General features: G+C 39.4%; 1 protein-coding gene across 1 annotated transcript; it reads right to left on the reverse strand.

Annotated features, from left to right (window-relative positions):
* Window positions 1-815: 815 nt before the first annotated feature.
* On the reverse strand, window positions 816-4,216 carry LOC111920809 (salutaridine reductase). Its single transcript, XM_023916376.3, has 5 exons — window positions 4,060-4,216; window positions 1,948-2,188; window positions 1,695-1,766; window positions 1,371-1,565; window positions 816-1,297 (listed from the first exon to the last, which is right to left on the reverse strand). The coding sequence occupies exons 1-5, from the start codon at window positions 4,071-4,073 to the stop codon at window positions 917-919; spliced, it is 903 nt and encodes a 300-aa protein (XP_023772144.1). The 5' UTR covers window positions 4,074-4,216; the 3' UTR covers window positions 816-916.
* Window positions 4,217-12,416: the final 8,200 nt, after the last annotated feature.

Raw genomic sequence — 12,416 nt, forward strand, 5'->3', positions numbered from 1 at the left:
AGCTTTTCATACTTCTCTTGTGTGAATCGTTCAAGAAAATCCACAAATTCAGTATAATACATACCAGCAAAATCGATATTCTCAAACACATGATGAATACCATCAGAGTAGCAAAAATGTTTGTTGATGAACACACCTTGGAAATGAACTTTGATTGAGACAAATGTAGCCATCGACACTCGACAGGAACTTTGGTGGGAGTTAAGGGTTTTTCGTGAATGAAGACGACGGGAGTGAAGAGCAACAAACAAAATAGGCTTATTTAAAACAATTCAAACAAAAGGGAAGTACACATGGCCATTTCATTAAATGACATGGCACCGACATTTCTTCCATGCCGTGTATATTACCTTTGAATCAGGTATCAGGTCATATAAGAATATTTTAAAACAGGAAAATATAAGTTCATTCCCTTAATGTACAAAAAAAAAGTTGGGTGACCTTTTAAAACAAACATGACTAGTTCGATGGGCTAATATGGCATTTTCCCTTCTTTATTAAGTATAGAGATATGTTATTGATATGACGTCTCAAGGTCGTATTTTTTAAAGTGCAAATATGTTTACCATATTATCCGCATCACTTTCAGCATGCTACTCGACATTTGACACGAGCCAAAGTATTGACTAAAATCCAACGGATAGGGTAGACAAAAATTGGCTTGTTGGTGATCTGTTTTCAGATTCGGATTGGATTAGGGTGGCGATCCGATTTTCATGTGCACTTCTCAACCAAACATTTTCTTTTTTACTTGTTTCTCCTCCAAAATAACTAAACCCCAAGATTTAAAAAAAAAACTTTTTTTAACAATATAATTGACATACTTGTCATAAGTTTTATTTCAATGATTAGAAATTAAAAAGAAATCATCCAAATTTCTAACAAGGTTGATCCTAGATCATACTTATTCTTCATATTAAAATGTTGATTGTTCCATCATAAAAAAATATTGACCCGATGGTCCACCTTCGGGGAGCAAAGCGAGTCGGACAGGGCCTCTAGCACCTTCTTCAACAGTGTAAGTTCCTTGAAAAGAAGTAAAAGCCGTGGCAAGAAAACCAGGAGTAATTGCATTTGCAGAAATCGATGGAAAATTCTTAGCTAAAATCCTGGTGTATGCATTAAGAGCGGCTTTCGAGATGACATAGGCGGAAACATTAATAGTCCATCCTTTCTTTTCCAACAATTTCTGATCTTTTGCATCCTCAAAATATCCACTCACAACTTGATCCACCACCTCCTCTGTCAGTCCATCTACATCACTCAAAATCTTCCTTACACTTTCGTCTTGAACATGCTGTAACAACACAAGAAGCATAACTATATAAAATGATGAATTGTAAATTAAACAAGAATATATGCATGCTTACTTGTAGTTGCCCCATTTTGGATGAGATGTTGACTATTCTCGGAGATGTAGATTTAAGAAGAAGTTTTAGCAAGGCTTGAGTCACATGCTTAGCTCCATAATAATTAGTTTCCAAGCATTTTTTGGCTTCTTCAAATGTTTGTGTTTCAACTTTCTGTGATGGCTTTTCCTTTTCATAAGCCTTTAAACCAACTTCCTACAATATCACAGTTAAAGATCGTTCGGTAGTTATGTTATAGATAAACTTCATTTAACATGTTTTATGAGCATCAATTGAGTAACGGAAATTAACCAAAACATGATTAAATGAACAATGCTTCATTACCTTAAGTAAAATGTTTAAACCCCCAAAGTACTCCTCGTCGGCGTTACTACTAATCACTCCAGCATTGTTAACCTGTTTTATCCCACAAATCAATGGGTAATTCTCAAATTGGTTCAATTTCGATCATTTTGCAAGTCACATTTTGTTACAAATGTAACGCCAGATGTTACTCCGCAACAAAATTTTGTACAGAAACTGAATCTACCACCTAGAACTAACCGGAGAACAAAAGGTGAGGGTTGAGAATCTTTACCAATATGTCGAGTTTTCCGAACCGTGTTTCAATGAAATTCGCCAAGGAAGCAATACTGGCCGGATCTGTGACATCGAGCTGATGAAAGACCACATCAGGTAGACCGGAGTACTGCAATTTGGTGACGGCGTTGGTGCCTTTCTTCTCGTCTCTTGCAGTCAACACCACCAAAACTTCATTAGCCAATTGTCTGCATATTTCTAAACCAAGACCTTGGTTTCCACCGGTAACAACAGCAATCCTAAACAGTTGAACAATAGAAATATCAAACACATTGAAAAACAAAATTCTCACTTTTGATTTTTTTTTTAAACGGGCAAACGCGGCACAACTTATTGTCCGTTTGTCATCTCACTCATTGTACGATAATAATTAAATTAATAAAAAATCGGAATTAAATTTTAATTTACAGAAAATTATATAGTCATACTTTTTTGGTCAGTTTTTAATTTAGGTGATCACATACTTGCCTACTTAGTCATCTAGGTTTTAATTTTTCACCTACTTTCTCAGAAAATTTTATAAACTTTTTTAATAATCTTTATGTTTTGACAAAATCGTAGACTTTTTGTAATCTTCATGTTTGAAAAAATCTTACAATCTCAGAAAAATAAATAAAAACATTTATAAACTTTTTTAATAAAATTATATTTGTATAATGGTCTTCATGACAAAGTTATAGAAATAGTCCATATAAAATTGTCTTAAAGCCTTTATGATTAAGAAAACTACAGGAAAAAAATTACAAAAATGGTCCAGTAAAAGTTATGTTTTATTTAATGATTTTTATGTATGAGAAAATTATAGAAATGATCCTTACAAAATTATCTAATTGTCCCTACGTTTTAAACATACAGTTACAAAAATAATTGTCCCTACGTTTTAAACATACAGTTACAAAAATAGTCCTATGTAAAACAGAATCAATGTAAGGCAAAGTTACAAAAATAATCCCTATATAATACTGAAGTTGTAGAAAAGGTCCCTGTAATTGCAAAATTACAGCGATACCGGAATTAATTGTTTGTCAAATATGATGTTAAGTTTTAATAATAACTTAAAATATCAAATATGTTTCTCCAAATATTATTTTTCAAAATAATTAAGCCAAGCTGATTAAAAAGTTGGTGACCTAGTTGACGTTTGTATAGCCGAGTTAATCTTTTTCTTTCTTTAACTTATTATATACTTTAATGGTTTTGTTGTTGATCATTACTACAATATGTATAAGAAGAGTCTGAAAACTCAATCCAGATCGAACCAATTCTAAATCATAAGTTTATATTTGGATTATAGTTCAATTCAGAATGATAGTTCCAATTTCCAAACCACAATTAAAGCGGTTTAGATCATTATGATATTTAGTTATCTTATTTAATACCTATTTAACACAAAATATTCATTTATAAATATCAAATAACATGTATTTTCATTTAAGAATGTTGGCGATCCATTGCTTTTAACGTACAACACTAGTTTCAAAACCAAAAACAATTTAATTTGTGACGGTGTATCGAAATTTGTTTCGAGCATCATGCATTATAAGTTATGAGAGATTCAAAAAACTAAAGAAATATCAAATACCTTTCTGACGCGGAGAAATTGTTAGAAAAATTCTAAAATTTTTGGAAAAGTTTTAATTTAGTTCTTATTTTTTTAATTAGAAAAGTTCATATTATTGGATTTTATACGATAATATGTCATTTCCTGTTAAAAGAAAAAAAAATGATTTTTTTATAAATTTGAGCCAAAATGAAATAATCGGAACTTTTATATTAAAAATTTTTTATGACTAAATTGAAACTTTTTCGAAAATATCGAGATTTTTTTGACAATTTCTCTATATATGTGTGTGTAAACTAAGTGCATGCCGTTCCAAAAAAAATGCAAGGATATCAGACTTCTATTAAACAATATACATTAAAACTTTTCTGAAAATAAAAAATAATTGTATATAAACAATAACAAAAAACTTATATGCCAATCAATCAGATAGAATCAAGTGAGAAAATGTTGATATGTCAGTCAATCTATCGAAACAGAAAAGTGCAAGCGGAATTGAGCTAATAGAATTTTCCTTCACATTCGGAAAGCTAAAGAAATATCAAATACCTTTTTGACGCCATTATATTCGATGTATGCTTCTGGGTTTTGGACCTTCGGTGGAATGTTTGTTCTGAATGTTTGCTGAGAGTATTAAAAGGAGGAGTAAGTTACAACTATGCTCCCTATATTAATCACATCAGTATGGTCCACAAAAGAATATATTTGTGCTTTTCGTCCCTATTACAATATTTTTGAATATTTTTAGTCCATGATTTTCATGTCGTTTAGAAATGAGTTTTACGCCCATGTAAATTGACCCTCCATGGCATGCAATCTTTTTTATTTTCATCTGATTTTTACGTTGATGGTATTTCACTCGCTTGATTTCTTAACCCTCGTTTGAATTCTATGTTAACGTTGCTAGTGCCCAAGATGTGAAGGAGAAAGAAAGAGCGGGTTTAATAGCATTGGGGATGGGGGTGAGGAAAGTCGACAAATGGGTAGAGCTTGTGTGAGGAAGCATGAGCAACTTATAAGTTGTTATTGTTGTGGACTTAATGTTGTATATGGCTTTATACTCATTTCTTTCAGTGTTGTACACGAGGTTAGAGAGGTTAAAGAGGAAGTGCACCACATTACTTACAATATGACAACTTTGAACTTTTTTTAGAAAAAAAATCATAGGTGGATCTACTATGTATCCCGAGGTAGCCTGGGATACCCCTCAAAAAAAATTAATAGTGTAATTTTTTCTGGAAATATTTTTTCTTATTGTGTATTACGTGATTTTTTTGTCGGGGATACCCTTTATTTATTGGGGATACCCTTTTACTTTGATATGGATCCGTTACCGAAAAAAATCAAGCTCCAAGTGAAGTAGTTGTTAGTTGTCGTCTACCCATACCATATCCTTGATGATAGCACTTGCCTTTCCAAATGGCTTTCTTTTTTTCTTTGTTGAGAGCACCAACCATGTAACAACCACGGTTTAGGAATGAAAGTTTTTCAATAACATAATTAATAAAAATAATTTAATGAATAATTATAAAAAAGAATTTCATTTATATCATTACAAACTTTAAATATTATTCTTTTATCCTTACAAACGTTAAAACCAATCATCGAGATTCAATTGAACATATCTTCAAAACGAGATAATATGGTGTTTTGATAACTATTTATGATATTTTGGGAAATTTTGTGTAAATAAGAACTGGAGGGGCTAAATCATGAATAAAGTTTAAAAATGATGTTTTGATATTCATATCAGGCTCATGCATACTAAGGTCATCCGTTATGGTTTTCACAACCACAACCTCCTTCCACCTCCACATCATCACCACAACTCTTTATATTGATTACGGGATGGTATGCACGAGAGAAAATCATGGTCAAAAAGAGAAAGAATACAAAGAATGAGAAAGAAGGTGGAGAGAACGAGTCGTGGTCTGTCAAATGTGGTGGCGACCATAATCCTCCACGACAACGAAGAACCATAGAGGGTCGAGATAATGTTCATCTTCGTTATTCGTTGCCACATTGACCACAAGGAGCTTCGTTGGTAGTATACTGGTTGCTCTAAGTGTCTTCTCCTCATTGATTGTCTTATATTTTTTCCACTCAATTTGACTTTTGACAATAACTATTTTTGTTTTTTATTTTAAAAAAAAACTAAAAAAAAACAGAGTTATTAAAATTTAATTATAAACAAAATTAATAAAGTTATAACCATATGAAAAAAATTATCTTTATTTTTATTAGAACTCAAAAAATAATTCTCTAAGCGTCATTAAAATTTAATTGATCTGCTCATTTTATTAGTGATTAGTTTGCAAAAAAAAGATTTTTTTTAAAAAATACTTTTTACTAAAGGGTTCGTAGTTTAATAAAATATAACAAAAATGTAGTTGTTTAAATATCACACTTTATTTTATGAATATGCAAATTTTAATATATATATATATATATATATATATATATATATATATATATATATATATATATATATATATTAAAAATGATAAGATTCAAAATATTTATATCCAAAATATTATATTCAACATATTTACAATCTTTAATTTCTTATGATTTTTAATCGTAATTTTTATAATTCAAAAATAATTAAAATCTAAATTTGTTATGATAAAAAAGGAAAACTGAGTTGGTTGAAAATGTTACGATTTAAAATCATATCATCCAAAATATTATCATCCAAACTCATAAGATCCAAAATATTATGATTGAAAAGTATATGATCATAAAAGTTATTAACCAAAGGCAATATGAAAACAAAGTTATGAATCAAAATATTTATGATATTTAAATCTTATGATACAAAGTGTTGTATTTGTTAATCTATTATGATTCAAAATTTTATGATTCTTAAGTTGTAAATGTAACGCCACGTTCCTAAGAGTACCTAATTGTAAGTCCCCGGGATTTAAGAGAAGTGGTATTTTGATCATCTTGTGGGAAAAGTGGAATAATGAGGGCCAAGTATGAAATTTGGGGACTCGTCGAGTACGCCCAGCGTAAGCTGGGATTACGCCCAACGTAAGGCGTAAGTGGACGCGGGTGCAAGGTTGAGTACGCCCAGCGTACTCTCAGAGTTCTAAAACCCTAAAATTAGGGTCAGCCACTATATAAGGAACATGTTGGTGTATACCCTAGCCTCCATAAGCTCTCCCTTAACCTCAGAAACCCTAAGATAGCCGTCCCACCTCCTTGATTGGGTGTGTTTGGTCTTGGAAAACTTGGATTAGCAAAGGAGAGCATAAAGGAAGAAATGAGAAGTTGTCAAAGAAGGAGAGAAACGGCTGGAGCTTATAGATCTGGGAAGACATCATCCTTTGGAACCTATTTGAGGTATAAAGCTTCTTGCTTGACATTCATATTGTGTAGATCTATGTGTTGTGAAACTTTGACACCATTCTTGTCCCAAAAGTCCTCATTTTGATGCATGTTTTGAGTTGGTCGAGATTATCTGTCCTTTCAGACCTTTGGAGAGGTCTTGAGTGAGAAAAATGAGGTCCCAAGGGCTGTGGTTGTTCCATGTGTGAGATATGTGGGTCTTAATGGATTAAGACCTTGGATTAAGAACTTTATGGACGTCCCAAGTGATAAAGTTTGAGACTTTATGAATCTTAGGCATGTTTGGCCTAGGGATCTGAAGTTTGAGCTTAAGCCATTAAGAAGTTATGGGGACTTAATGAGTAGCGAAGTTACGCCCCGCGTAGCGAGTCAGTGCCCCGATCCCCTGTTGCGGATCGGCGTGTACGCCCAGCGTACCAAGGGGGTACGCCGAGCGTACTCCCTCTATTGGGTTTTCATTTTGGGCCTTAGGGTTTGGGCTGTTATTTGGGTGCTGGATTTTGGGCCGTGACTGGACATTATGGTTAGAGTATTGTGGGCCCATTGGTTGCTATGGATCATGAGTTTAGGCCCATTTGGTGAGGTGGGTCCAATTTAGTAAATTGGGCCAATAATGGGCTTTGCTTTGGACTTCTGGACTTTGGGCCATTGGTGGGCTTGGGAGCTTACCTAGTGTTGGGCCGGATTGAGTTAAGGGTAAAATGGTCAATTTACCGTTGGAAGGGTATTGTGCTTAGCCTAATGATTATTTGTGCTATGTTGGCTAGTTCGGGATTTTCGGTGAGTCGGTGATTCGAGAATCTGCTTCTTCAGTTCAGAGTTTCGGCAGTGCGAGGTGAGTTATCCTCACTATATCAACAGAGTCTAAGGCACCAAGGTCGGCCCTTTATCGGATTGAGATCCGGGTATTGTTGTTATGTTATTGCTTTGATATGTTTGCATCCTGGTAGCTAGGATGGTGTATGTTAGAGACCTGGTTGAGGTCGGTATCCTGATATGTAGGGTGATGTTATACTAGTGACCGGTTAGGTCGGTATCCTGGTTAGGATGATGATATGTTATGTGATCTGTTTGATCGGCTTGTTGACTGTGAATTGTTATATGATTGTATGTTTATGTGTACATGGTTGTTTGGACTGGAGTTGGGTTGAGGCGGGTCCTGCTTTGTGCTGTAGGCCAAGATACCCAGGGTGGACCGGTTGTCCCGAAGGCCCAGCGAGCGGTCCGGATAGGTTGTAGGCCCCAAGAGGGCGGACCAGACGTGCCAAGGCTCGGAGAATGGACCAGGCCGACTGAAGGCCCGGTGCGGGCGGACCAATCATACTGTAGACTCGGAGAGTGGACCAGGTGGATTGAAGGCTCGGTGCGGGAGGACCAATCACACTGCAGGCTCGATGTATATGGCTAGACTCGGAGGGTGGACCAGGTGGACTGTTGGCCGGTGCGGCGGACCAGTCACACAGTAGACCCGAAGTGCATGGCTGTTCTGTGATCGGATATGATATGGCATGTTATGCGTGTATGGTATATGTGGTTGGTATTTTGGGGATATCTCACTAAGCTTTCGGGCTTACAGTTGTGGTTTAATGTTTTTCAGGTTCTTCAGGAGACCGTGGCAAGGCGAAGGCGTGATCGTACCGCTCCTCATGTTTATGTTGTGATATGATTCTGGGAATACTTTAATTTAATTGTATTGAAAACCTTTTTGTAATAATTTAATGAAATCGGGTTGTTTTTGAAAAAATTTTATTGGTTGGATTTTTTCGGTCGTTACAAGTTGGTATCAGAGCCTTGGTTTGAGTGAATTGGAGGAACACTCGTGTGACTCCAGTCTCAAATCGAGGAGGGTTTTCAAAAGAGAATTTAAAATGGTTTTCAAAATAAGTAAATGAGGACGCGGAGATACGATCAGCCGGAGCCAGTAAGTAACCCCAAAATACCATACATGATATTTGTTTTGAGCATTGATAGAACAGCATGCTAGTGCTAGGCTAGGGATCTTCAGGATTTCATGATAATGTTGCATGATTTATGATGCCTGTTAGCCTAGGGTTTCCTTGTGGGAGATTTCTAGTGTTCCTCTAGTAGTGAGGGTTGAGCGCTTGATTTGTATGTTTTCACTAGGGTGTTGTGGTAGTACTTCATACAAATATGGGTAGGTGTGAGAGGTAGTATGGGCCCGTACTACTGAAAGCACAAGACCCATACGCGTATCAGGGAAACCATGACCTCTAGGGTTGGGTTGAGAGTTGGTTCCCGGGTTAGTGGGAAGTGTCTGAGAGTTTGTGGTGTTTTTCAGTATGGAGATTCTGAGGCATGCTGGGAGTGGATCCGGTCAGGATCGGGAGCAGGAGAGGGAGTTCCGGACAGGTCAGTACCGCCCGAGGTACTTGGTCAAATGAGCACGTGCGAGTTGGATGCGAGGATTCGCGAGATCCTGCATGATGAGGTTGCTGCGTTGTTTCGGGCTGAGTTGTCGGAACTGTTTGGGTCGATCAAGACCGCCATGGTTGAGTATTTTGATGAGCGCTATGCAGCTCTCACAGAGACGGCTGCCGCGGCGGCTACAGCGGCTGTAGCAGCGGCAGGGGGAGGAGTCGGTCGGGGTTTTCAGTATCTGGACTTCGATAATACGAAGCCTCCCACCTTTGATGGCGTTCAGGACCCGATTGTTGCTATGAGATGGTTATCGGACATGGAGGGGTGTTTCTTCACGTGTTCATGCCCTGCTGATCAGAGGGTGAGGTGTGCTCTGAACCTGTTGAGGCTCGGGGCAAAGGATTGGTGGAGATTGACCACGGGGTCATATTCGGATGCGCAGAGGGCTGCGATTTCATGGGATCAGTTCAGAGAGATGTTCAACACTCATTATGTTCCGCGGGTTGAGAGAGAGAGAGAGATTGGCTCAGGAGTTCCTTGAGCTGAAGCAGGGTTCAGAGTCGGTAACTGAGACAACCAGGATGTTCACTGAGAGGGCGATGTTTTGCCCTGAGTTCGCTTCGGAGCAGGCTCAGATGTCTCGATATCTGAGCATGCTCAAGAGGGATATCAGACAGTTTGTGTCTACTCAGAGGTGCGAGACTTTGTTGGAGTTTCAGGAGGTCGCCAGGCGGCGTGAGTTAGAGATTGAGTTGCAGTTGCGTGAGCTGAGGTAGGCTCCGGTGCAGTCGCAGCCAGCGCCGAAACGGTCCAAGACCGTTGATTCTAGGGTGGGAGATCAGAGCAGCCACGCTTGTGGGAAGTGTGGGAGGGGTCACACCGGAGTTTGTAGGTCCGGTGGTGCATGCCGCAAGTGCGGAAAGGAGGGGCACTATGCGAGGGATTGTCGACAGTCAGTGCCGGTTCGGGATTTGAGGATTTGTTATCATTTTCATCAGGTTGGGCACTTGAGGGTCAACTGTCCACTGCTTGCTGCAGGACCGATGCAGGCTCCAACACCGGCCACTTTGAGGATCACGGGTGGAGGTCAGGGTGGAGCGGAGCCCCCAAGGGCTCAGGGTCGTGCTTTTCAGCTTGCAGCAGAGGAGGTCAGAGCAATGCCGGATGCAGCTGCGGGTATGTTTCTTTCCTGATGTCTTGTTTATCTTGTGGTTATTGTGGAGTATTGTTATCTGCTAGTCTCATTGTGTGGTTTTCGGTGCGGTATTCGTTGTTCTTTGAGGGTTATCGTTTGGTTATGGGTTAGTGTTGGGAATTTCGTTGGTTATCATTCATGGGGGTTATTAGTGGAAATCTGGCGTCTGGTTTGAGGGATGGGTAGCATCTTCATTCTGAGGAGTGGTTAGCTGCAGATTGAGTTTCTTTTGAGCTCAGGTCGATCAGCGTTGATATGTGTTTGTGTGAAGGTTGTTTGCGCTTGCGGGACGCGGTTCGCGTGTAAGTGATTGTGTTGTGTAAGGTTGTTGAGGGAGGTCGATGATGGCGACCGGTGATTGATAGTCAGTGCTATAAGTGGGGGAGAATTGGAAGATTCTCCGGAAGATCGATGAGCATGTGAGGTTGTTTAGCTGTTTGGGATTCAGCAATATTCTGTCAGCCAAGAGCGTAGGCTGGTATGAGTAAGTGGCAGGCATGCGGGGCGGAATACAGACCAAGGGTACTTGATTGTGGAGGGCCTGGGATCAGGCCGGGATTGAGTTTGTATGATGGAGATAGAGTTCGGAACCCCTAGAGGGCTAGAACAGTATGCATGGGAGGAATCTTCCAGAGAGATAACTCAGAATGATGAATGCTAGTTGAGCGGTCCAGATAGACTGAAGGCCGGTAGGTGTACCAGTCAGGCCGAAGGATCGGAGAATGGTCCATCCAGGCTGAAGGCCCTGGAGGGCGGTCCAGATTGGCTGAAGGTTCTGAGAGTGGTCCAGATTGGCTGAAGGTCTGGTAAGGCGGTCCAGTCATGCTGAAGACTCTGCAGGTATTGTTAGATCGGTTTGAGGAAATGGATTGAGTATGATGCGATGTGTTAGCATTAGAGGGTCTGGCCCCGGGTAGATCTTGATTAGTGGAGATGGTGCATGGACTCGAGAGTCCTTGCTAGCATATTCAGAGCATGTGTGTTGCATGGATAGCGGTTATGCTATAAGGGAATGGTGTAGCGTTGGGCGAGCACTGTGGCACTTGTCATAGTGACAAGGCGGCCAAGTGGATTTCCTTGGTAAGGAAAGAGAGAGGAATGTAGTTCCGAGAGGGAGTGTAAGTTCACGGAAGTGAAAGCAGCAGCGCAGAGTTATATTTGGAGTGGTCCAATTATGGTCATTGAGCAGCATGATTGCGGCAGTGGTATGGGATCACATCCGGAATGGATGTCTGCTGAGGTCGCGGAAGGGATTCTGCGGGAGTAGAGCCGAGAGGCTCGGAAGGGGTGCAGGGATGGGGTCTTAGATTCCCAGTTTGATTCTAATCAAGGAATTGTGTATGTAGTGGTGATTCATCCTGGGGGCTGTTTGGAGGTGTCGTCAGTGTGACGGATTTTCCTAACCCGAGGGTGTTAGAGCTAGTGCAGCATGTGCATGCGATTGCAAGAGGAGAACTCATGGGAGTTGCTCTGAGGCTGAAGAATGTGTTATTCTGTCAGCATCGAATGGATAGAGTTGGACTCGGATCGGGAACCCGGTGGTTTAGGGTTATATCTAGCTCATAAGAGCCAAGTGATTGTTGTGATCAGGATCGAGAAAGTGACATGGAGTGGTACTCGGTTGATAAGTGTGGAACCTGATAGATGTGGTTATCAGAGGGTGAAGCCGGTGGCCGGCTTGAGGCGGTAGTCAGGACACCGCTAGAAAGGAGAAAGTGAGTTTCGGGTTTTGATGGTTGCGTCTTGAGGAACCTGGTTGGGTTAATGCCAGGTGGTGCGTGGCGGGAGAAGTTCTGGAGTAGAGATGCCGAAGGCTTCGAGGGCGAAGCCTAATTTAAGTGGGGGAGAATTATAACGCCCCATTCCTAAGAGTACCTAATTGTGAGTCCCCGAGATTTAAGAGAAGTGGTATTTTGATCATCTTGTGGGAAAAGTGGAATAATGAGGGCCAAGTATGAAATTTGGGGACTCGCCGAGT

Source organism: Lactuca sativa, chromosome 3 (assembly GCF_002870075.4).
Source record: "Lactuca sativa cultivar Salinas chromosome 3, Lsat_Salinas_v11, whole genome shotgun sequence".
In the NCBI taxonomy this organism is placed as follows: domain Eukaryota; kingdom Viridiplantae; phylum Streptophyta; class Magnoliopsida; order Asterales; family Asteraceae; genus Lactuca; species Lactuca sativa.

Coding starts and splice junctions, on each gene's coding strand:
- LOC111920809 (XM_023916376.3), bottom strand. Junction 1,767..1,947: donor TCGGAAAACTCGACATATTG/GTAAAGATTCTC, acceptor GGGATAAAACAG/GTTAACAATGCTGGAGTGAT. Junction 1,298..1,370: donor CCAAAATGGGGCAACTACAA/GTAAGCATGCAT, acceptor GTGTTGTTACAG/CATGTTCAAGACGAAAGTGT.